Genomic DNA, 23,519 nt, shown 5'->3' on the forward strand with positions numbered 1-23,519 from the left:
TTGCAAAAATGTAAAACTTAAATGTTGAGTTAAATTTATTTGAGGGCTCATAAAACTTCTGTTAACAATGGCAAGCAAGAGCCTGACTATAAAAAGGAGGTAGAGGGGGTCCCTGTGCAATACAGACTGTGGTTGGCAGATAGACACAGGTCCCTTGCTCTGATCCCAAATGTATACTCTTGGGTTATGCTGGAAAGCTGGAAGATGGAAATTCTATTGCATTTTATTGTGTTAGCAGATTTGTAGTCTTGGGATGAAGAAATGGCAGACTGAAGGAATGAATCCAACCTATAATACGAAAACTTTGCATTCGTTTTAAGATAAAGATGTACTGATAAGTTGGGCATTAACTAATAATTTGTCTATGCATTTTCTGGGATTTTTTTTTTAAAAATGTTTGAAATGTTTTTTAGAGAATCTGTATTAGACTCGTGATAGTAATATGAATTATGTAACAAGTTATTTGTAAACAAATCTTAATATTCAGGAGAACTTGGCCGGCTGAATTTAAAAATATTTATTCGATTTAGATTTATAAAATTTAACTGTTTGATTATGCTTTTTTAATTCATTATACACCTTGGTTGTTGTTTTGAAAATGATTCCATGAATTTAATTCAATAATTTTAAAAGATTAACTGAAGGCCTAGTGAAGAGTATGACTAGATATATTTTTTTAAATGCATACACTGAGCTTACAGCCTTAAGAAAAAAATAAGATATTGAAATTGTCAATCTTAAAAATTTGAATAAATTGCACATCAATTAAAAACAACTGCCAAAATTTTTGTGCTCAAAAAATCCCTCAGACATTAAAAACATAGTAACAGTTGCAAAGCAAAGCTTCAGTATAAAACAATACATTATTACAAACCTTACTTATGACATAAATCATCAGGCTACATATTCAAAGTGGCAATAAAAACTTTGCTTTTATATGTCATGTTCTTTCATCATCTGAATGTTAAAAGTGGTTATCAGTATGCCACTTTTTATTCCTTGTTTAAACTAAATAAAAAGCGGTTTTATTTGTTTTGTAAGAGAACAAGGCAGTAGAAGTATCAAGTTTTAAGATAAAGAATCATTTAGTCAAAGAAGTCAAAGGATCATTAAGTCATAACATGAAAATAATATCTTCTAAAAGTTAGAGTATTCCCAAATTAAAATGAGCAAGCAAGCAAACAAACAAAAACTATATAAGTAATGGGCAAGTTACTTAACCTCTCTGTGCTCCTTCAGTTAACTCATCTGCAGAATAGATACTAAAAACACCTACTTCACAGGATTGTTGTGAGGTTTAAATATACAGTATTGAAAAGTGCTTAGTACAGTGCCTGGCACATAGTAAGCACTTAATATTTCTTCTAGTATTTTTTAACAATTTGGATAAATAAGTTTATCTTAGCATACCCAAATGCCTTAGCATAAAATTAATTTCTACATTTCCATGTGTCAGCATGTTATAGCATTCATATAAATAAGGTATAAAGTTTTTGATCAGCCATGATATGTTTTAAACACATGGAACATAGTAACAATCTGTGGTAACAAATTATGATTTAAAAGAATCATCAATTTCAAACCTAAAGGTAAACAAACTTCTAAATTACTCTAGACACATACCACTACCCCTAAAATTCAACTACTGTAAGCTGGCTTTTGGTCCAATAAAAGCACAAAAGATAAGGTGAGCTGGTTGCTAGCCCCTGAATCACTGGTGAGCTTTAGCTTTGCTTCTGAGCTCTTGGACAACCCATCTTTCTAGCTGTCTTACAGTAGGTAAGGTACCAATCATACAGCCATTAGCATTGTGGGACCTGTAACTGGACTTAGGCCTAAGTCAAGATATGGTGCAATAGGTCTATTGCTAATTTCCTAAATATGGCTGAAAAGTAAGAAATACTTGGAGGTCTTGTTAAAAAACAGATTCCCAGGCACCAATTCAAACATACTAAATCAAAATTTCTAGAGGAAAGCCCTGATAAACTGTATATTTAATAACCCCCACCCCACAGTCAACTTTGGCATACTTTTTAATTGTACCTTCTACATTTAGAGTGTACTTTCATAAATGCTAATACTAGAAATTATATACTTGTACTCCTATCAACCCTTCTATTAAAAATTAGTCAATTAGCTTAAGTTCATTTTTCTAAGATAAAGATTATAAGGTAGAGTTTTGTTTTTTTGTGTATGTGCACTTCTTGAATCAAGTGCACCATATTTTGGAGACCACTTTTATGGGAAATAGCTCTGGACAGGAAATAGAGATGAAATGAAGATTTCATTTTGGTCTATTTAAAAAGACAAGGGATGAAAGAGAACAAATCTGTCTGTAAATATCTTTTGGCTCCCCACTCCTATGGATGATATGCAATTTAAAAGCCTTGAAAGTGAAAAAGGAAGCACTTAAACCACTGTAGAATTCACAACTTATCTTTCCTATATATACATATTATATATTTTTTAGAATGTTTACTTAATTAAAAACTTGGACGTATATATTAACTTAATCTTTTATTAAGTCATCTGTCTACTATAGTTGATACCCACCACACTGTGCTAAACATAATTCCCTCAGAAATTTCCATTCAACCTTGTGTTTTTGGCAAAGGTAGAGAGAAAACACAACTCCTTCCCTCACTCTTCTTTCAGAATCTATTGTGGTATGGGCTTAATGTTTTGTTCAGAAGAATTTTCTTCCCTGAACCTGTTGCCTCTTTAGAACTGGCACCTATAACATGTCTGCAAAACTGCAGACCAGTTTTCTGGCCATTCTATATACTTCTTTGGCAGCTTATAGAATGAAATTTTTTTTTTTTAAGATTTTATTTATTTATTTGACAGAGAGAGACACAGTGAGAGAGGGAACACAAGCAGGGGCAGTGGGAGAGGGAGAAGAAGCAGGCTTCCCGCCGAGCAGGGAGCCCAATGTGGGGCTCGATCCCAGGACCCTGGGACCATGACCTGAGCCAAAGACAGACACTTAACAACTGAGCCACCCAGGTGCCCCATATTTTTTTTTTTTAATAGCATAAAATTCTTAATGCCCCACCTTCGTATTTAAGGACCTCTGGATGTACCTTCCTAACTCATTCACCTATTGTACAGGAATCCTTTCCTCCAACCTCATCTCTTCCATGTCTCTTAGATTCATCATGTACTATCTTGCTTACGCTTTTCTCATTATTACTCTCTTTCTCCTTCAACTTCCTATAAACCTATCTAAACCTTCCCATAAACCATTCTAAATCCTTTCCTATCTTTTCATAGTCCTACTTTTCCCTGAGAAACCTCTACTAGCTACCTCAATCCATAATAAACTTAATTCCTTCTCCTGTAGTACTGAAAATGAGTACCAGTCTACTCTTCTGGTATTTATCATATAAGAGGAGGCCTTGTATTAAGGGTTGACATCTTACTTCTTAGGTAATTAAAAGCTTCTTCAAACAGAGCCAAGAAAGGAAAGGTATACCAGAGAAGATAAATTCTCAATAATTAACTTTTTAATTAAAATAGGGTTTTATGGAAATCCATGTAATCAGAAGCACTATGCAGTGTCTGTCTTATTTTGAATTAAATGCAGGTTCCACAGTAAAATTATAGAATACCATGTCAAATTCATTCATAAAACAAGCTATTATAGCAAATCAAATTAAAAATATTTTAAAAAGGTCTTCAATGTGGTCAATGTCTAGAAACAGAGCTTTTAAAATACAGTAAAATCTTCTTAACAATACTTTGAAATAAGATATGATCATATCTTTTATTTATCACACTTTCTCATTGGTTATCTTTGGCAAAGCATTTCAAAAAGTTGTAAAATATAAAGATGTTACATAGTTTTCTTTTAAAAAAAGACAACATCACACATTTGCTGTTCTTTTCTGTGGTAAGTTCCTAAGGAATATTTACCTAATGTTTTTTAAAAAATAAGCATTCTGAGTTTGTCCATATAAAGAAAACAGTAGAACAGTGAAAAGGTTACTGCTTTTCAAAAGAAAGTTCTTATGGAGAAAATGATTTAAAATGAATGTTTGGAAGTGTTTGCATTTTTACATGTTTGCTGTTGCCAAAAATCAGCATGTCACCTATAATGTTTGTATCTGTGCCCTTAAAAAAATTAAATTAGAACTTTTTTATTGAAAAACCTTTCAACTGCAGCATTTTAATAGGTTTTCAATTCATATGTTAAAAATGGTTAGTATCAAGAAAACACTGCTTTCAGTAACAATAGAAATTTAGTGGTCAAATTTCAGCAACTCTAAATTTGGTGGAAGGAATTTAAAACTGAGTATCACAGTTTAGAAGATTTTTCATTTGGATCTACCAAAGGTGTCTTTTTCACCTATGACAGCTATTAAAACCAAGTATCAAAGTAAACTGAACCTAAAATCAGACTATGAATTACTATATGACCAAGTGTTAAAATTTTTCAAAATAAAACATACTCAGTCACACTGCTGTCATTAGTCCTTACACTGTTAAAACATTTTACTTTTATCTTTTTAAAATTTTTTTATGTTTTATAATGTATATATTAGTACATGTACATAAATAACAAATATACGTGTATTGATATGTATGTATTTTTTTAAAACCTGAATGGTTGTCCTATCAGAAGTGGAGATTCCTGTTTTTAGGTATTATTTGTTTTTACACTGGGTTTGGAATCAAATATAAAACTCACCGTCTTCTACTGATCCCAATATTACGTCAACTTTATTATTTGACGTGCTTCTTCCTGTTATTTCTACTGTTTACACTCTAGTGTAGGCCTTCATCTGCTATCATTTAGATAACCACATTAATTTCTTCTTCCTCTCTCCCCCAATAAGTCTTTGGAAGGCCTCAAAATGTTAGATCACAAAGCATTTTATTAATAGCAGTATAAATAAAACATTTCTTTAGGGGCCCATGGCTGGCTCAGTTGGAAGAGCATGTAACCCTTGATCTCAGGGTCATGAGTTCAAGCCTCTCTTGGGTCTAGAGATTACTTAAATAAAACTTAAAAAAAAAATTTCTTTAAACCTATTGTTTTGACATCTACATTACTGCAAACACGTGATTATATCAATTCATAGAATAGATTAAGTGTAATACTGGTTGAAGGTAAGACTTAGGCCCTTGTCCTACTTCTATAAACCTCAACTCCATCGGAGCTTAATTTTCTGATCTATAAAATAAGGGATTATTGGATTAAACAATTATCTCAAAATTATAAAAATCCATGAATGCCTATTAATTACATAAATTTGATTTTTAAAAATAACTAGTATCATGTACTTAGTGAACTATTTAAGATGCCTCATTTGGGGACTTTAGAAAAAAATGGCTATTTAAATGTAAGCAATTGTTCCCTGTTCAATAAACATGACTATATTTTTATACATTTTAATAATCTTAAGTAGTAAATGTAAATGTTACTTAAATTAGCAATTGGAGTTTTATCTGAAGGGGAAGTCAATCATAAGTACAGCAAAACCTTCAACTGAGAGCATAACCAAATTTCAGAATCGGTGACCGCCATGCTAATGAAAGCACAACCCTACCAGTAACATTTTTAAATTGGTAAGGAAATAACATGGCCAACAGAGAAGTGCTATTGTTATGATTCTAACCTATAAGACAGACCCTGACGCAGAATTAAGGTGTGTGCTAGATTTACTTGAATACAGGTTCCCATACAAAGAAATAAATATAAAATCTGATTCAGCGGAAAGAGCAATAGAGTTAGTCAAGACAACAGGTCACAGTACTGGCAATGCTACAAATTGGGCAAGTTAATCTCCAATAAATATTATTGAATGGACGAATGAATGAATTTCCATGTCCTCGGTTTCATCATGTATTAAAGTTAGACTGGATTTAATGACCTTTACAGTGCTTTACAGCTAAATTTTCTATGATCTAGTATATTATCTGGGAAAACATAAACTACTTCAAGCACTAATATGTTCATAATTCTAGTTATTAGGACACTATAGAATCATCTTTCAGTGATCAACGAATGCCTCAATGACCCTGATGCGCTTTCAGAGCTATTTGCAAAGTATTAATCTTACCATTGATTTTGAAGGCACTTCCATGCCTGCTCCTGACAACACAAAATTGTAAGATGCTCAGAATATAAGATCTTTGTATATAGTTGGATACTGTGGTATGAATAACTATCAATGCACAATGTTTAGTACCTGCTTTTGAGATGACTGCCGTTCCATGTGTCAGGGTATACTGGCCTTTCCTGAGATACACAACTTATTGATGCTGACAGCCTTATCTTTTGGAGGCTCGTCTTGGTCCCTTGAGCTTAACTGTCTCAAGTTTATTAATTATATTATGCTTGAAATAACTCTGGCTCTTAAATCTCTTCAAAGTGATTACAGAACTTCAACAGTTGAGGTAAAATATTTCCTTCTCAGATTTTTAAAAAAAGTAACAGAGAAAGTGAAAACATTCCTGAGGTGGTAATATACAAGAATTATTAATAGGAGTAATAAGTTCAGACATATAAATGACAGTGAAAAAATATCAAAGCTTTATCCATTTCAACCTAAGATTTATCTAAGGAATACAATTTTTATAAAATGATTTCAGAATCTGAAATTTTAATTTTAACATCAGTCTTTTTCATTCCCAATGCTAAATATGTGGCATACTTGTTGAGCATGTTTCTTTCATAGATAGTGAAATCTCTTCCCTTATACCTTTTTCACAATTAAGCAGACTTCAATTTCTCTTTTTTCTACACGCTGCCAAAGTAGAATCCACAAATAAATATTCAGTGGTTTCATCCCCTGAATGCATTTGTTGATCTGTCCCCCATCTCACTGTACAGTAGTAACGAGTGGTCCTTGAAGTAAATTTCAGAAAATGTACCTCACTGTTTCTTGTTTTTTAGAGTTCAGCAATGATTATACATCTCTAAGAGAGATTTTTTTTTTTTTAAAGAAAGAAATGCCTATGGACTTATTTATCCTTCATTTGTGTTGACAAACATACCAATACTAGGGGCTAAGACGACTAAGTGCTGGAGACACAGGGATGAAAGTAGCTTCTGCCCATGAGCTCTAACAGCATAGCTGGAGAGGCTTATCAAGCCACAGACAGAACACAGAGGGATTAGTGTTTCAGTAACAGTAGAAAAGCTTGTGGTGGGGCGAGTGGGGTGGCATCATATGCAGTCAAAATGGAATTAAGCAGAGACAAGAGAGAACTTCTATTAGAGAAAAAAAGAATATGTGAACACAAATTTTGAAACTGCTCCTCAAAATTTCTTATATTAAGTTGGTATTATCATATTCTCTAAAAGCATTTTAACCAGTACTACAAAGGTGGTTTGAATACCAAGATTAGGATTTTACCAAATTAAGTCTTTAGGCAGCTTACTGCAAGTAGTCTAGGAAGGGAACACAGTCCAGAAGGTTTTAGTAGAAAGTAGGTTCTTCATATTAGGGGTGCCTGGGTGGCTCAGTCGGTTAAGTGTCCAACTCTTTATTTTAGCTCAGGTCATGATCTCAGAGTAGTGAGATTGAGCCCCGCCACTGGGCTCCACGCTCAGTGTTCAGCGGGGAGTCTGCTTGAGATTCTCTCTCTCCCTCTCCCTCTGTTCCTCTCCCCCATGCGCACTCTCTCTCACACACGCACTCTCTCTCTCAAATAAAATAAATAAATCTTTTAAATCTATTAGCTAAAAATAAAATCTGGGAGGTATGCTGGGTTATAATGCCACTGACTTCCATTACGGAAAATCAACATTTGCCCCAGTGAAATAGGATGGGCATAACAATTTAAATTCCTCTCTTGTGGCTGGTTCTTTTACTTTTGATTCTTTCTGCTCTTCTTTTACGATGCTATCGCAATAAAATAGTGTTGGGCCTCCTCCTGTTTGGGAGGTTGTATCCCCTATCTTCTCCCATCTGCTTTCCCCAATTATCTAAAGAAGGACAAGCAGATTGAAAAATAGGGTAGAGTCTCAGGAAAGAAAGTAGTTTAACTAAGACCTACTTCTATTCTGAACAAAAAAGATCTTTGTGACTTATACATTGACCCCAAGGGATGAAGACAGAATTTTCACTGAGGTCAGGGCAGGCTTACTAAAACAACTGCAGAGCTCTAGCAGTAAGGCTTTTAGATTATTGATTAGCATTTTGCTGACTACTCCAGGGTCTTTTTTTTTCCCCCTAAATTGGGGCTGCGGAGGCTTTATAACATCTATTTTTCTCTTGATTTATAAAAGTAATACATGTTCTTGGTTAAAAAAAAAAAAAGGCAAGAAAGATACAAATATAGACCCATCAATCTAACCATCCCTGGGCATTAGTACTTGGATGTTCCAAAGATATTTAAAACTCTGTCTAGAATGGAAGTTATCTTCTTTCTATATCCTGTTCTTCCCCCTATAATCACTGCTCTTCACCCTATAATCACTGCTCACTTAGTGAATGGCACTACTGTATATGGTTACATCAGCTTAAATGCCCCCAAAATATACCTGATTCTTCCCTATCTTCCTTACCTCCATCCAATCAATACCATAATCTGAGATTTTAGTTCCATATTATTATGTGTGGGCCTGTATTTTCTTTTCCCAGAATCATTTCTAACATTAAAGAATTTTCATTATAGCCATATTAATAACAGTCTAATTTTTACTTGTTTCCTCATATCAGTCCTATTTTTTAATTCTATAACAACTCTATTTGCAAATTCTTTGTTTTGACCATTTCTAAATCAGCTGGCATACTTCTGGGTTTTTTTTCTGATAAAAGACTTATAGTTGCTTTGTTTTTCTAGTATTTGGACTATTTCTTTCTGTTGCCCTCTCTCATAAACTATAGGGCTTGGCAGCTATATTATGAAATAACATTTTTTTCCCTTAAAAAACTCCACAGACATTATTTATTTATTCTGGTATTTGTTACAGTGGAGAAGTTCACTTCCAGCCTGATTTTATTTTTACCTTTGTGAGAATCCTGTTTTACATGAGTCCTGCATCTGTAGGAACTTTCCTTTATCCTGAAAATTGAAGACTACAATAAGATATGGCTGCATATTAACTATGAAAATACTATGTAACAATGAGATATGGCTGCATGTAACTATTGAAAATACATTTTTAGAGATCTGTTTCCTTCACTGATTTTTTTCTGGAGCTAATCTGCTATTGATCACCTACTTTTAATTTAGTAGTTTCATCTCTATACAATATTTTAACTCCATACATTCTCTGGGATGGTCCCTTCTTTACAATTTCACTTCCAATTTCATGGAGGATACCCTGAACTCAATCACAGAAAGAACAAAACTGATCCTTTTTTTTTTTTTTTAACTGTCTTACCTTAACCATGTAACTGATGGTAACTGGCATTAATCTCTTTATTCATCTTTACCTAGAATATCTAGAAAGAGCTGTTTTACTAATGGGTAAATAAGTTTCTCTGACTCCTTTAAGCTAAACCAAGACAGAAGGGAAAAGGTTCTAAGTTTACTTTGTTAGATCAATCCCATGAGGCAGTAAAGAGGAAGCTACAGTGGGAGACAACCACACCTCTTTTCAAAACTTTCTAACCTCTGGGTATTGGGGCAGGCTGCATTTAGTTTGGGTCATACTCTCATTTTCTCAATGGAAGGTATGCGTTCATGAAGAGCCATACATCCCATTTTTAATACTGATAGCTTAGTCATATCAGTATTCCTGTTCTGTGGGCTTGGAGGCACACCTGGTGCATTTTCAAGAAACACCAACAAGAATGAGATTGGCCATACACCTAATGCCCCACCATCTGGAATTTTTTCCAGTCCCCACCGTTACAAGCTGATAGGGGTAGGGAGCATTACTGGATAGCATTTGGAAGGCCTTCCCTCTCTTTCCCCTATTTAATCACATTCTGTTCATCAAGTATTGTTTGGCCTATCACTTGAGATGGATTCATCCCTGAGGGCGTGATTTAGATCCTGATCCTAGTTTCCAACATTCATAAGGAATTTTGTTCTCTTGTTATTTTTATCATTTCATTGGGAATCTAAATTTAATTACATTAATGGGTTTTGGAGACCCAGTGTATGAATTCAATCACAAGCCTATGGAAAGCTTACCAATGAACAGATTAAAAATAATAATGAGGTAGGCTCATCATGTAAGAAATGTGTAGTCATCTTTTTTTGAGGTAAAGAAAAATTATCGAAAGACAAAAATTAAGAAAGCAAGCTTTTAGAAGCCAGCAAATAGAACATCTGGCTCGAAGAATGAAATTTCCTCTCAGAATAAGGTAGAGGAAAAATTACAGTCAATAACAAGATTTAAAATTTCTACTTGAGCAGCTCAGATTTTAGGAGATCAGAAATTCATTGAAGAAAAGAGTAACTTAAGAATAAACTTAAGGGCCAGGTTTTGGTCTTACTGTGAAAACAGAAATCCAGGTAGGAGGACTTCAGAGCCCACACGCCGAAAGGAGGGATAATTAACTCAAATCCAGCAAAGAAAGTTAATCTCTTGTTAACTCAAATTGTGGTCCAGGGACAAGCACCATAGCCATCACTTCTGAGCTTGATAGAAATGTAGACTCTCAGGCCCCCACCCCAGAACTACTGAATCAATATCTGCATTTTAACAAGATTCCCAGGTACATTAAAGTATGAGCAACATTAATTTCGTCCTACTTATGGTAGAGGAGAAAGGGCAAGATCTTAAGCTGGTACAAATCTTTATGAAAGATGAATAGTAATGAACCACTTGGGGAAACAGGGTTTGCATTAGAAAATATAAAAACATTCCAAAAAGTGACATTGGGATTATCACTGGACTATCAAAGATAAGTCAAAAGCCTGGGGAATTTACAAAGCTTAGCAAATGCAAGAGTTTAGGGAAGTGTACATGATGGACTACATGTTGGCCCTTTGTGGGTCCCTAAGGGCACAGGCCTGAAAACACCAAATAGCAGCAGCTCAGTTCAGAAAATGGAGGACGAAAGGTGGTGAAATCTCTCCTAGGAGGCAGGAGTTAGAGGCTTGAGAAAATTCAGAGTAGGAAGAAAGAAGTTGGAAGTAGGAAGAAGCCATAGCAACAAAAGTGGCAGAAGTGGCAGAGAGATTTTAAAAACAAAAGAGAACAAAAGGAGGGTTGGGCTTTAGAAATTGAGCAGAAGATAGTAAAGGGTACAAAACCAAGAACTCTTCCCTGAGGAATTATTTTGAAAACTGAATGGAAACCCTGCTCAAAAAAAAAAAAAAAGAAAAAAATTTTTATCCCTTCACAGATGTTATGATTTCACACATTTAAAACATAATTCAAATACCGTCTCTCATCTACTCTACAAACACTTCAGCGGTTCCCATTATCAGTGCTCAGTTAACATCTTCATGAGGCATTTCCTGACTATCTCATTTAAAACTGAAATTTCTTTCCCCAATACCACCAGGCCAGCACTCCGTAGCTCCTTGGCCTGCTTCATTTTCCTGTGAGTCATCTGTCACTTTCTAAAATACTCTTAAATTTACAAAGATTTGATTTATTGTCTTTCTGTCTTTTTACTAGAATTAAACTCCACAATAGGAGGGTTCTTTTGGTTTTGCTTACTACTGTTTTTGCCAGAGCTTAGTGCCTAGCATATACTGGAGACTTAATAAATATTTGCCTAGTAAAAATTCAAAAATGGAATGCCAAGAACACAAGTGTCAAAGAAAAATGTAATGGAAAATTACAAAGTTTTCTGAATATAGATTTTAATTAGAGTGTAAGCTCCATAATGGGGCACCTGGCTGGTTCAGTTGGAAAAGCATAGGACTCTTGATCTCGGGGTCATGAGTTCAAGACCCACAAAGGGTGTAGAGATTACTAATAAATAAATAAATAAATAAATAAACTTAAAAAAAAATGTAAGCAAGTAGAATGTTTAATATAATATACCTAGTTTTACTGATTCTAAGATGCATTTTTTTTCCTATTTTTACAACTCTAAAATCAGAGTATGTTTTATAGTCAACGCTATCTTAGAATCCAAGCCAGCCTGGTAATGATCACAATGTAGTTGTCATTCTGTATCCATGGACATTCGAAGAGACAGCATGAAAACTTGCACAAAGGTATATTGGTGACTCCGAATAAAATCCAAGAGACTAGCAGAGCACTCTTTTAACTTGTGGGAGGCAAATGGTATGGGGAGGGCACAGGGCAATTAATGTAATTTAACAATACTCTGAAGCAGGAGTCAAAAGCTGGCTGGTTAAACAGAACCATAAAACCAGTTTAAGCTTTGGGCGCCTGGGTGGCTCAGTCGTTAAACGTCTGCTTTCGGCTCAGGTCATGATCCCAGGGTCCTGGGATCGAGTCCCACATTAGGCTCCCTGTTTCCTGGGAGGAAGCAGGAAGCCTGTTTCTCCCTCCCCCACTCCCCCTGCTTGTGTTCCTGCTCTCGCTATCTCTGTCTCTGTCAAATAAATAAATAAAATCTTTAAAAAAAAAAAAAAAAAGCTTAAGCTTTTAAAAGCCCAGTGCCAATGGCTTTTAGCTCTTTTATCAACTATTTTAGGAAATGCTACCTTTTGATGCCACTGAAGACAAAATGGTATAGAAAAACAGACAGTGACTGAGTGGAAAAACAAATCTAGAGTCAGATTCTAAATGTGAAGAAGCTCTAGATATATCTTAGCCAATTAAGTCTGCTTCTAATTTTCCTATGTCTATGTATGCACCAGAGTGAGAAATCATAAAAATCTATTTTAATTCAGTCTAAAAGATCTCTTTCAATAAATACAAAATAAAAATTCCAGATGAGAGAAAGCAATGCATGACGTTTCTGTTACTATGCTGATCTCCTTCCTTAAGATGGACAGCAACACTCCTGGTTGACCATAAGCCTCTCTTAATAACACATAATAGGAATAAATGTAAGATGTCTGAACACTTTACCCCTAGAGGGAGCTCAAAGTACATCTTCCTTTATTCCACCCTAGAGAATAATGATGAGATGACAAGGACATATTAGTGAGCCATAGTACTAGGTACTGCTTCCCAAGCAAATGGTAAAAAGATCAAATGATCAAATGCTCTTGCGTCTACAGATCTTTGGATCTTTGTCATTCCCTTCTGGATTTACTTTCTCCTCTCATATAGCACGTGCCAAAAAAAAAAAAAATTGCTTCCTATCTTGGGAAGGCTATTGAGAAAATAAATGAGAAAATCAGGATATAGCCAAGGGGAAAAAGTGACATGGGACAGACAGCCTGCTTTTAGGCTAGGCAAGAAGAGTCCTTCTTGAGTTCTACATGGGGCTTTGAAACCAAAGCCTATCGCAATAAAAAGTGTGAGTATATGTGCAAGATGTGCTTAGGAATCTACAAGGGTGGTAGCAGCAAGCTCTGGTCTAGCAAATGTGGAACTGGAATGTTAATTTGAACTGCTTTTAGTAATATAGCTAAAAGTTAATTTTAAGAACCTTATTTTTCTGCTAGTAAAATATATAGGATCCTAACCATTGCCATCTTAGTAAATATAAAAACCTAAAAGCAATAAACAATCAATATATCATTTTTAGGAGGAGAATAAGGCATGTGTTAAATGTAGACAAAATGTGAAGGAGTAAACTGTTTACCTGGAATGATCCAAGAATATCCTTTAAGGGCTCTTCATAAAACTCATCTCTTCCAAAGAACAGCAGCAACTCAAAGAAGCTCCTAGAAAGAATAAGTGAATAACTTTCATTGCTTCTTTAATTTTTTTTTGCCCCAATTTATTCTCAAGAGATAAAAGCTATGTAATATCAGATATTTAGTTTTAAAATGGCCAGATTTGAATCATTACATTGATCATTTAAGATTCATGTTACGTTTTCAGTAAAATTTTAATAGAAGTGTCTTCAAAGAAAATACAAAGAAATATACTGAAGTTCTAGTCTATGGCCATACCACCCTGAAGCGCCCGATCTCGTCTGAAGTTCTAGAACTGTAGAATGAACAATTACATTACTCATGCCTACCAGTGTTCACAATGCAAAAAAAACCCAAACAAACAAGCAAACAAACAAAAAAACGCAGTGGTATACCAGGTGGCAAAAATTTTGCTACATGTGTCAAGATGATTTAAAATGGGTCCAGCTTCACCCTTGTAAAATGGGCCCCTTAGAAAATTCAAAAACTAATTTTCTTCAGATGGATATAAAGGATGGATAAAATTAACACAAAAGTATAAGAAAATTAGAGAGTCACTGTGAAACTCTCAGCCAACATTTATGTTATAGTAGTATCACCAATTAGGTATCTAATAAACGATACATGGGTTCTCAAACTCTGGGCTTACCTTGATTTTCCCACTCATGACAGACAGCCCAAAAGTCTGTGGTTCCTTTTTAAATAATTGTTTTTGGAAAATATTGTAACTAAATACTTTATGTGTCTTTATAAATTCATAATTTCATATAGGAAGAAATAGGACTTATTTCCTAATCATGAGCATGAAAAACTATGAAAATTATTTAATATTACTTAGCAGTCCTAAAGTAGAGCAAATGACAAATACCACAGAATCTTTAGATTTTAATTCACCTACAAGATCCTCAACTAGGAATACCCAAAGTTGTATTTTTTAATCATTTTTTGCCTTTAATCCAAATTAATCTCTAAGAATGAAGTTTTTAGAATGCAAACGTAACTATGAGACTATGTAGTTTTAAAAAAATTATATAAAAGACCCAAGTATTACACAATAATTAAATACTTCTAAATAACCATGCCCCATAACGTATTTTATAAAACTTTAATTACTTAAAGTAGTTAAAAACAATTTTTAAATGTCAACAGACCAAAATATATAAAAGTAATCAAAGAAAATGATACATAAAGAATCTTTGTTGATTTCCTTAATTAAAAAGCTTAAACAATTTTTTTTTTTTTTAAAGTAGGATCCACCCTGGGCGTGGAGCCCAATGCAGGGCTTGAACTCATGACCCTGAGATCAAGACCTGAGCTAAGATCAAGAGTCATACACAACCCAATGAGCCACCCAGACACCCCTGAAGAAAAAGTTAACAACCTGGTAAAACACTGGAAGAGGACTACCTCACAGAAAAGAAACACAAGTGAATTTTTTTTCAAATATGAAAAGATGTTCTACTTTACTCAAAGAAGTAAAAATTTATGAAGATGAAATACCTTTCCTATCATATTTATGATAAGAATGAAAATGCTGACATATTTCTACGATGGCTCTGATGTAGAGAAATAAGCTCTGGTATCTTGTTGGAGGTATGGTAAGAGGTACTACCCCTTTTAAAGGGCAACACAGTAATAGTCATCAGAAAATTTACAATATGCACATAATCATTTGACTTAGCAATTCCACTTATAGAACTAAATCAGCCAAATATACACACATTAGCTCAAAGACTATATAGGGACATGCATCCACAAATGATTTGTAACAGCAAAAGAATAGAAACATACTAAATGTCTACCACAGGGGGCTGGGAAAATGAATTACAATACACCTATACAATGAAATATAATACAAATGTTAATGAGAATATTAGTGAGAATACACTTAAATCTATATGAATAGAAGAGGGGAAAATTCCAAGATATACTGTTAAGAAAAGATGCAGAAATATATTAATTACATTATCATTTGTGTGAAGGGAGGGAGGGGATAGAGGGCACATGAATACCAATGCATATTGTCAAAGTATCTAGAGGGATATGCAACAAACTGGTAAAAGCAGTCGACTCCACGTAAGTAAAACAGAATTTGGGGGCCAGAAATGTAAAGAATTGTCATTATTAACCCTTTTGCAATTATTTATTTTACTATTGATGAATATGAAAAAAGCCCCATCAATGTACCCCTGGAATCTTCTCTATCCCTATACCATTAATTCACATCTACATCATCTTTAAATTTCTAATAGACCTTTCCTATGCTATTCCACACTCACTCACTCATAAGTACATGTTTAATATAGCTGCCGCCATTGTTATCATCCTAAAACACAGAATGATTTGACTACTTAACAGACTTTACAAACTGCTGTTTGGATTGTACCATCTAAAAGCAAAGACATTCAGAGGACACACTTATTTTGTATGGATAAAATATTTTTGACATTTTTTTTTTTAAAGATTTTATTTATTTATTTGAGAGAGCGAGAATGAGAGAGAGTACATGAGAGGGGGGAGGGTCAGAGGGAGAAGCAGGCTGCTCGCCGAGCAGGGAGCCCGATGCGGTACTCGATCCCGGGACTCCAGGATCATGACCTGAGCCGAAGGCAGTCGCTTAACTGACTGAGCCACTCAGGCGCCCGGATAAAATATTTTTAAAAAATATTTTAGTTGCTAATACTTAAAAACTTTGCTACTTCAGACTAAATCTAGATTTCTCTGAGCTCCTATGAAACAGGAACCCCTATAACACAGGGTTTGCATCTCTCTATGACAAAATAAGCTGAGCAGCTACTACCTTTAGACAGAACATGAACCTCCTTTCCAATTTGCCAGTTTCCGTCCACCTCTCCAACATACTAGCTGCTTAACTGATTTTTTTACTAACATTCCCTTCCCATTCTATGTAGATATTTGAGATCATTAATCTACAGCAGGAAATACAAATTCCTTATCTTGATATAAAAACTTTTATGTCTGATTCAAAACTATATTTACACACATAACTTTTATCAGAAATTTCATGCTCTCCAATCACAGCTTCTCCCCATTTCCTTAACTCATATGCTCTTATGGTCTTTGGATCTATTTTGCTTCCTCAAGACCTATTTACACAATTTTACATAGGAATCTGGTCTAAAATTCCCTTCCTTCTCTCCAAATATGTAGCTGATTCTGTACTATCATAGTATTGTACTTTACGTATATATTATAACCTGTTGAAACAGCGGCATTAAGTTTGCACTAAGTAGAAGGGAAAGGGATTGCATCATTATGTTGAGTAGATAGTATTGACTGGTAGGGCAATTAACTGTATTAAAAGAGGGAGAGAGGGGCGCCTGGGTGGCTCAGTTGGTTAAGCGACTGCCTTCGGCTCAGGTCATGATCCTGGAGTCCCGGGATCGAGTCCCACATCAGGCTCCCTGCTCAGCAGGGAGTCTGCTTCTCCCTCTGACCCTCCTCCCTCTCGTGCTCTCTGTCTCTCATTCTCTCTCTCGCAAATAAATTAAAAAAAAATAAAATAAAATAAAAAAAAATAAAAGACGGAGAGAGATAGCAAAGGTTTTTAGTAGAAATAAAATGTGCTATGGAGTATATTTAGATCTGAGTATGCAGACGCATGTGACCTTGTACAAAATCCAACAAAATGTGCAGAATTATATAATGTCTGAATTATGTGAAAATGAAAGGGGAGCCAACATAACAAAAGATAGAGATCTGTGCAGGCCCCACTATCGGCTACCTCAATAACAAGGCCCAACTCCATGATAATGACATTAAAATGTTAAAACTACATGCAAAGTAAGAGTAAATAAAAACAAAAGAGTAAATAAAAACAAATCTAGCTAGCTCTCTTTTAGGGTTTCAGGGAAGTAAACAAGTATTTATGTGGTAGTGAAATCACTAGGGGAAAAATCTAGATTATATATAGAAGTAGAAACTTCAGGCTCCAAACCTGTTGTATTTCCTATTGACTGGTATGAAGGATCAACTAAATGTTTAGAGATCAAGTTACCTAGCCCTCATGGAAGAAAACTCTATGATGGAGGGTGAGTCCAGACTAGAACAAAGTAGGACCCCCAAAATATATGTAGCAATCTAGAGCAGGGCTGGCAGACTACTATCCACAGGCTAAATCTGACCCAATGATAGCCTGTTGAATAATGCATGATAAGAATAGTTAGCCATATTTAAACTGTTAAAAGAAGAAGAAGAAGAAGAGAAGAAAAACCTGGAATAACTTTTCGTGACAGGTAAAAATGATCTGAAATTCAAATATCCTGTCAGTAAATGAGGTATTATAAGAAAACAACCATACCCATCCATTTACATATTGGCTATGGCTGCTTGCACACTACAATGACAGAACTGAGTAGTGGTAACAGAAACCTTAAGAGCTAAGCCTGAAATATTTACTGTCTGGCCCTTTACTCACCCATGGTCTACAGCCACAGTGTTTGGGTTTCAATCTCAGCTCCACCACTTTCTTGATATGTAACCCTGGGCAAGTCACTTAATAGCTCTATGCCTCAGTTTATTTGTTTATAAAACAGAAATAATAACTACCTTTTGTAAAGCACTTAGAACAATCAATCCCTGGTTGTGCTACTGATGCTTGCTAATAATAAAAGTACTGTTAATTTTATTATTAACATTGCCATCAAAGTTCCTCCTTCAATAATCTAAGAGGAAACACAGATCTTCATAGATTTGTTCTTTGCTGTGTACTGTCAATTTTGTTGAAACATAAGACATCAATTTTTCGTCACTTACATTATGAAGCTTTTTAAGATATCTGACTAAATTCATCAAAGGGTTTCTAAAAATTTATTAGTGTATGTTTATATCAGTTTTTAATTTTGAATATGTTTAATATAATGTTTAATGTTTGTATAATGTATATTTAATACAATATTTAATATTACCAGTCGATATACTAATCAATTTATGATTAACCTTAGTCCAAGTTAAGAGTTAACTAAAGTTCATTTACATAAATTGAAATATTTATTCAAAATAGAATTACTTAAAATGACTTCTATAAAAACAAATTATTTATAGTGGGACATATACATGATAAATAGCATGCCTTTGAATTTAAAAAATTATACCATATATAATCATACTTACTTGACTTGCATCAATCAGTATATTGCTGTGAGTTATGCAAGTTTAAATAAGTAGAGTACTGGTACAGTCCCTATTTATGAAACAAACTACACACTGCCATCAGGATTCTTGGAAGTCAGACTATATTTTCTCATCTATTACAAATGGTAATAAAGTATCAGACTTCCTTAAAATAAGACACACATAGTAGATTGTTTGGTAGTTACAACGAGAAGTACTATTCTTTTTTGGGTCTCTGTAGCATATAGGTAATTTTCACCCTGAAATACAAGAATGTGAATTTGTGTATTTATCCACCATAGGAAAATTCCACTGAAGTATGATGCTTATTAACTATCCAAATGCAAGAAATCCACTTACTAATATAGAATACAACAGAGAAAGACAAACAGAAAACACAAGCAAGAACTGGAGATACAGGGAATGGAGTGTACATGTCTAAGATGTCTAATTATACTTGCACAAAAAAAAAAGAGAGAGAGAGAGAGAGATGAGGTAAAGACAAAAACAAGGTAAGACTTTTTCATAATTGATGAAAAATACCAACCCTCAGATCTAGGAAGCCCAGGAAACCCCATTAAGGATTAATAAAAATAAGTCTAAACCTAGCTAATCACAGTAAACTATAAAACATCAAATACAAAAAAAAAAATGTATAAACAACCACAGAAAAATAGAAACTGTTTTCAAATAGATAGGAAATTAAATTAGCAAGAAGGATCTAAGATGCAAATTAGTGAATATATAGGCTACAAATTTTGACACCCTTCATGAAGAAATAATCTCATCTGGGCTTTAAAATACAGCAAAAACACATGACATAAATAGCATTTAAGTTGGAAGGAGAAATTTTAGGATTATTGTTCCAGTGTACTTAGACTGGAGGAAGGTAATTTAAAATTTACATACAAATAAAAGTACTTGCAAGTTTTTGTGGAGGTAGGAGAGTTGATTATCTAGAAAGCTGAATATCTAGAAAAACCATGAAACAGAGCAATGAAAAGGAGCAAGCCAATATTAAAACATTTTGTAAAGCCTCTATAATTGAACCACCATTGTACTGGCAGATGAAAAAATAGCCTAATGAAATGAAAAATCCAAAAATAGACCAACTGATGTGAAAAGTGCATATATGACAAAAGCAGCATCTCAAATCAGTAGGGAAAAAGTTGACTTCTTTGTATTGGATAGTCAAATGTTATAAGACAAAACTGATTCACTCTAGGTTCCAAACAAGGAAAAATTCAAAGTGGATCAAAAACTTAAATATAAAAAATTAGACATTACAAATATCAGAAAAAAATCCCATATAACCTGGTTATAGAAAATCATTTTTCTTTAAATCATTCTTAACTATGATTCAAGATGCAAGAGCAATAGAGGAATACTGACAAATTTTAATTACATTTTAAAATGTCTAAAAATACGAACAAAATAAGCAAAATCAAAAGATGAATGAAAAAATAATGGTTTGTAAGGATATGCAAAAAGATGTTCAACTTCACTCACAATAAGAAAAATATAAATTAAGGGGCGCCTGGATGGCTCAGTTGGTTAAGCATCCGACTCTTGGTTTTGGTTCAGCTCATGATCTCAGGGTTGTGAGATGGAGCCCCATGTCAGGCTCTGCTCAGCGTGGAGTCTGCTTGTCCCTCTCCCTCTGTTCCTCCCTCCATTCTTGCTCTCTTGCTCTCTCAAATAAATAAAAAATCTTAAAAAAAAAAAAAAAAGAAAGGAAAATACATATTAAAAATACAAATTAAAACTACATTGAAGGGTGTCTGGGTGGTACAGTTGGTTGAGCATCCAACTCTTGATTTTGGCTCAGGTCCTGATCTCAGGGTCATAAGATGGGGCCCTGCATCGGGCTCTGCACTCAGCATGGAGTTTGCTAAGAATTCTCTCTCCTTCCCTCTCTGCCCCTCCTGCTTGTGCTCTCTCTCTTTCTCTCTAAAATAAATAAATAAATCCTTTTTTAAAAATACACTAAAATGCCATTACTCCTCTGTTAGATTAGCAAAAAAATCAAAAGTCTGATACCACAAAATTGGTAAAGTTGAATGTAAACAAGGACTAATTTTGTGGGTGAGAATGCAAGATGGTATGAGCTGTTATAAAGAAAACTTTGGCCTACTTAGCAAAATTACATATCTATTCATTCTTTGATTCTAGGAACCCACCCTAAAAATCTACTGGCAAAAACAAAAAAATGCATGCAAAAGGATATTAATCATAGCACTATTTATAATAGGAAAATAATAGAAACAATCCAAATATATATCATTAGCAGATATGACGGAATAAATTGGCACATCTACACAATAGAATACTATGAGGTATAAACAGGGACTTGGACTAAATCTTTATCTCTAAAGAGTACTCTCTAAGATATAATATTAAGTTAAGAAAAAAAAAAGTGTGTATCTGTTTACATAAAAAGGGCATAGGGGTATGGTTATATATGTTAGTGGATCTTGTTTTTCTATCCAACTAACCAACTTTTGTCTTTTTTAATAGGATTAGACCATTTACATGTAATATAATTTTTGATGTGCTTAGATTAAAACCTATTCTCTTAATAGCTGTTTTCTATTTGTTCTATCTGGTTCACTATTGCACTTGACCTCTTCTTCCACCTATTTTTGTATTAAGTAACTTTATAATTCCATTTTATCTCCACTTGGGCTTAATATATCCACCTCTGTATTCAATGTTTTTAGTGATTACCCTAGAATTTACAATATATATCTTTAACAAATCCCGGCAGGCCTTCAAATACTATGCTGCTTTAGGTATAAGAATCTTTGTGCTATTCTTGTCATTCATTTTCATTTTAAATATGGTATAAACCAACAGTGCTTCACTACAATTCTTGTTGTAATCTCAGCATTTAGAAAATATGACCCATAGGCTGGCTGCCAGTTTTTGTAAAAGTTTTATTGAGACACAGCTACATGCATTCATTTGTGTATTGTCTATGGCTGCCTTGGTGCTACAAGAGCACAGTTGAGTAGTTACAACACCCTACAGTCTGCAGGTCTAAAAAAACCTGGCCCTTTAAAACAGTATTTGCCAACTTCTGCTTTAGGCAGTTATGTTTCACAGTGATTAAAAACAAGAAAATTCTATTTTATATTTATCTTCAGTTTTTATCATTACCAGCTCTCTTCATTTCTTTGAGTAGATTTTCTGTCTGGCATCATATTAGTATGGTATCTTTTGTAGTCCACATCTTCTGGGAATGAGTAATGTCAGCTTCTGATTCCCTGAAAACATCTTTAATTTCCTTCCGGTTGGAGAGTTATTATTATTTTTTTTCTTTCAGCACTTTAAAGATGTCACTTCACTGTGTTCTGACTGGCATAGTTTCTGAGATGTCTGCTGTATTTCTGTAATCTTCTAAATTAGGTAATGCCTTACTCTGGTGGCCTTTAAGATTTCCTCTCTGATTTTCAGAGTTTGAATGTGATGGATCTAGGTGATCTAGGTGGTAGGTCAGGGTGTATATGTTTGAAATTATCCTGCTCCTGAGTTTCCTGGATCTGTGGTTGGATGTCTTTCTTTATAGTTGGAAAACTCATGGCCATCACTTTAGCAGTATTTCTTCAGCCTCATTTTTCTTCTTCTAGGATTCTACTAGACATATATTATACAGTTTCATATTTCCCTAAAGCTCTTTTTTAAGTGCTCTGTTTTTTCTTCTCTTTTTCTCTTTTACTTTTAGTCTGGGTAATTTCTATTGACTTATATTCAAGTTCGTTCATTCTTTCTTCAACTGTGTCAACTCTACTGATACGCCCACCAAAGGCATTCATCATCTATTACTGTGTTTTCCATTTCCAGCATTTCCATTTGAATCTTTCTTAAAGTGTCCCATCTCTCTGCTAAAATCCCCAATGTTTAACCATGTTATCAACCTTTTCCACTAAAGCATTTATACCTGGATTTAGTTCTTCTAATTGATTTTCTCTTGATAGTGTCAATAATTTTTAGCTGAAAGCTGGATTTCATGATATACAACAGCATAGACTGATGTTAATAGTATTTATACCAGGGGATAGACATGCCTTTTCTTCCATTAGACCTTTATTATGGAAATTTAAGTAAATCTAGTCATGAATTAAGTGTGTTTGAGTTATGTTGTTGCTATCATGACCTTCAGTGTACCACCAGTTTCAAATTCCTTTACTGTTTTTTTAAAGATTTTATTTATTTGAGAGAGAGAGAGAGAGAGCACAAGCAGGGAGGGAGCAGCAGAGAGGGAGAAGCTGGCTCTCCACTGAGCAGGGAGCCTGACACAGGGCTTGATCCCAGGACCCTGGGATCATGACCTGAGCTGAAGGCAGACGCTTAACTGACTGAGCCACCAAGGTGCCCCTCCTCTACTGTTATATTTAGGGTGGAGGCTGGGTTGCCAGATATTTTAGGTTTGGGAGGTCATGAGATCAAGCCCCGAGTCTGGCTCCATGGTTAACAGAGAGTCTGCTTTAGATTCTTTTTCTCCCTCTCCTTCTGCCCCTCCCTTTGCGTGCTCGCTCTCTCTCTCTCTCTCAAATAAAATAAATCTTAGGGCACCTGGGTGGCTCAGCTGGTTAAGCAACTGCCTTTGGCTCAGGTCATGATCCCAGGGCCCTGGGATGGAGTCCCGCATCGGGCTCCCTGCTCGACAGGGGGCCTGTTTCTCCCTCTCACACTGCTTGTGCTCCCTGTTCTCTCTTTGCCAAATAAATAAATAAAAT

At 34.6% G+C, this 23,519-nt stretch overlaps 1 protein-coding gene and 1 long non-coding RNA gene across 6 annotated transcripts in view; one reads left to right on the forward strand and one right to left on the reverse strand.

Annotated features, from left to right (window-relative positions):
* Positions 1–23,519, forward strand: part of LOC115945088 (uncharacterized) — a 60,627-nt gene that overhangs the window by 27,727 nt on the left and 9,381 nt on the right. The window contains exon 4 of one of the 3 annotated variants that reach the window (XR_014138656.1): positions 14,898–16,097. The exons of 1 other annotated variant lie outside the window; for it this stretch is intronic. This is a non-coding gene — a long non-coding RNA (uncharacterized LOC115945088). Of the gene's footprint in view, positions 1–14,894; positions 16,098–23,519 lie in introns of those variants that run through there. One more of the 3 variants, XR_014138655.1, reaches the window with a different exon arrangement.
* ZNF654 (zinc finger protein 654) overlaps positions 1–23,519 on the reverse strand; it is an 85,170-nt gene that overhangs the window by 23,154 nt on the left and 38,497 nt on the right. For all 3 annotated transcript variants that reach the window (XM_081798452.1, XM_081798458.1, XM_081798465.1), the window contains one exon: positions 13,593–13,674. In XM_081798452.1, coding sequence (XP_081654578.1) covers positions 13,593–13,674 — 82 coding nt within the window. Of the gene's footprint in view, positions 1–13,592; positions 13,675–23,519 lie in introns of those variants that run through there.

This window comes from Leptonychotes weddellii, chromosome 1, assembly GCF_054177405.1.
Source record: "Leptonychotes weddellii isolate Sample4059 chromosome 1, ASM5417740v2, whole genome shotgun sequence".
NCBI lineage: Eukaryota > Metazoa > Chordata > Mammalia > Carnivora > Phocidae > Leptonychotes > Leptonychotes weddellii.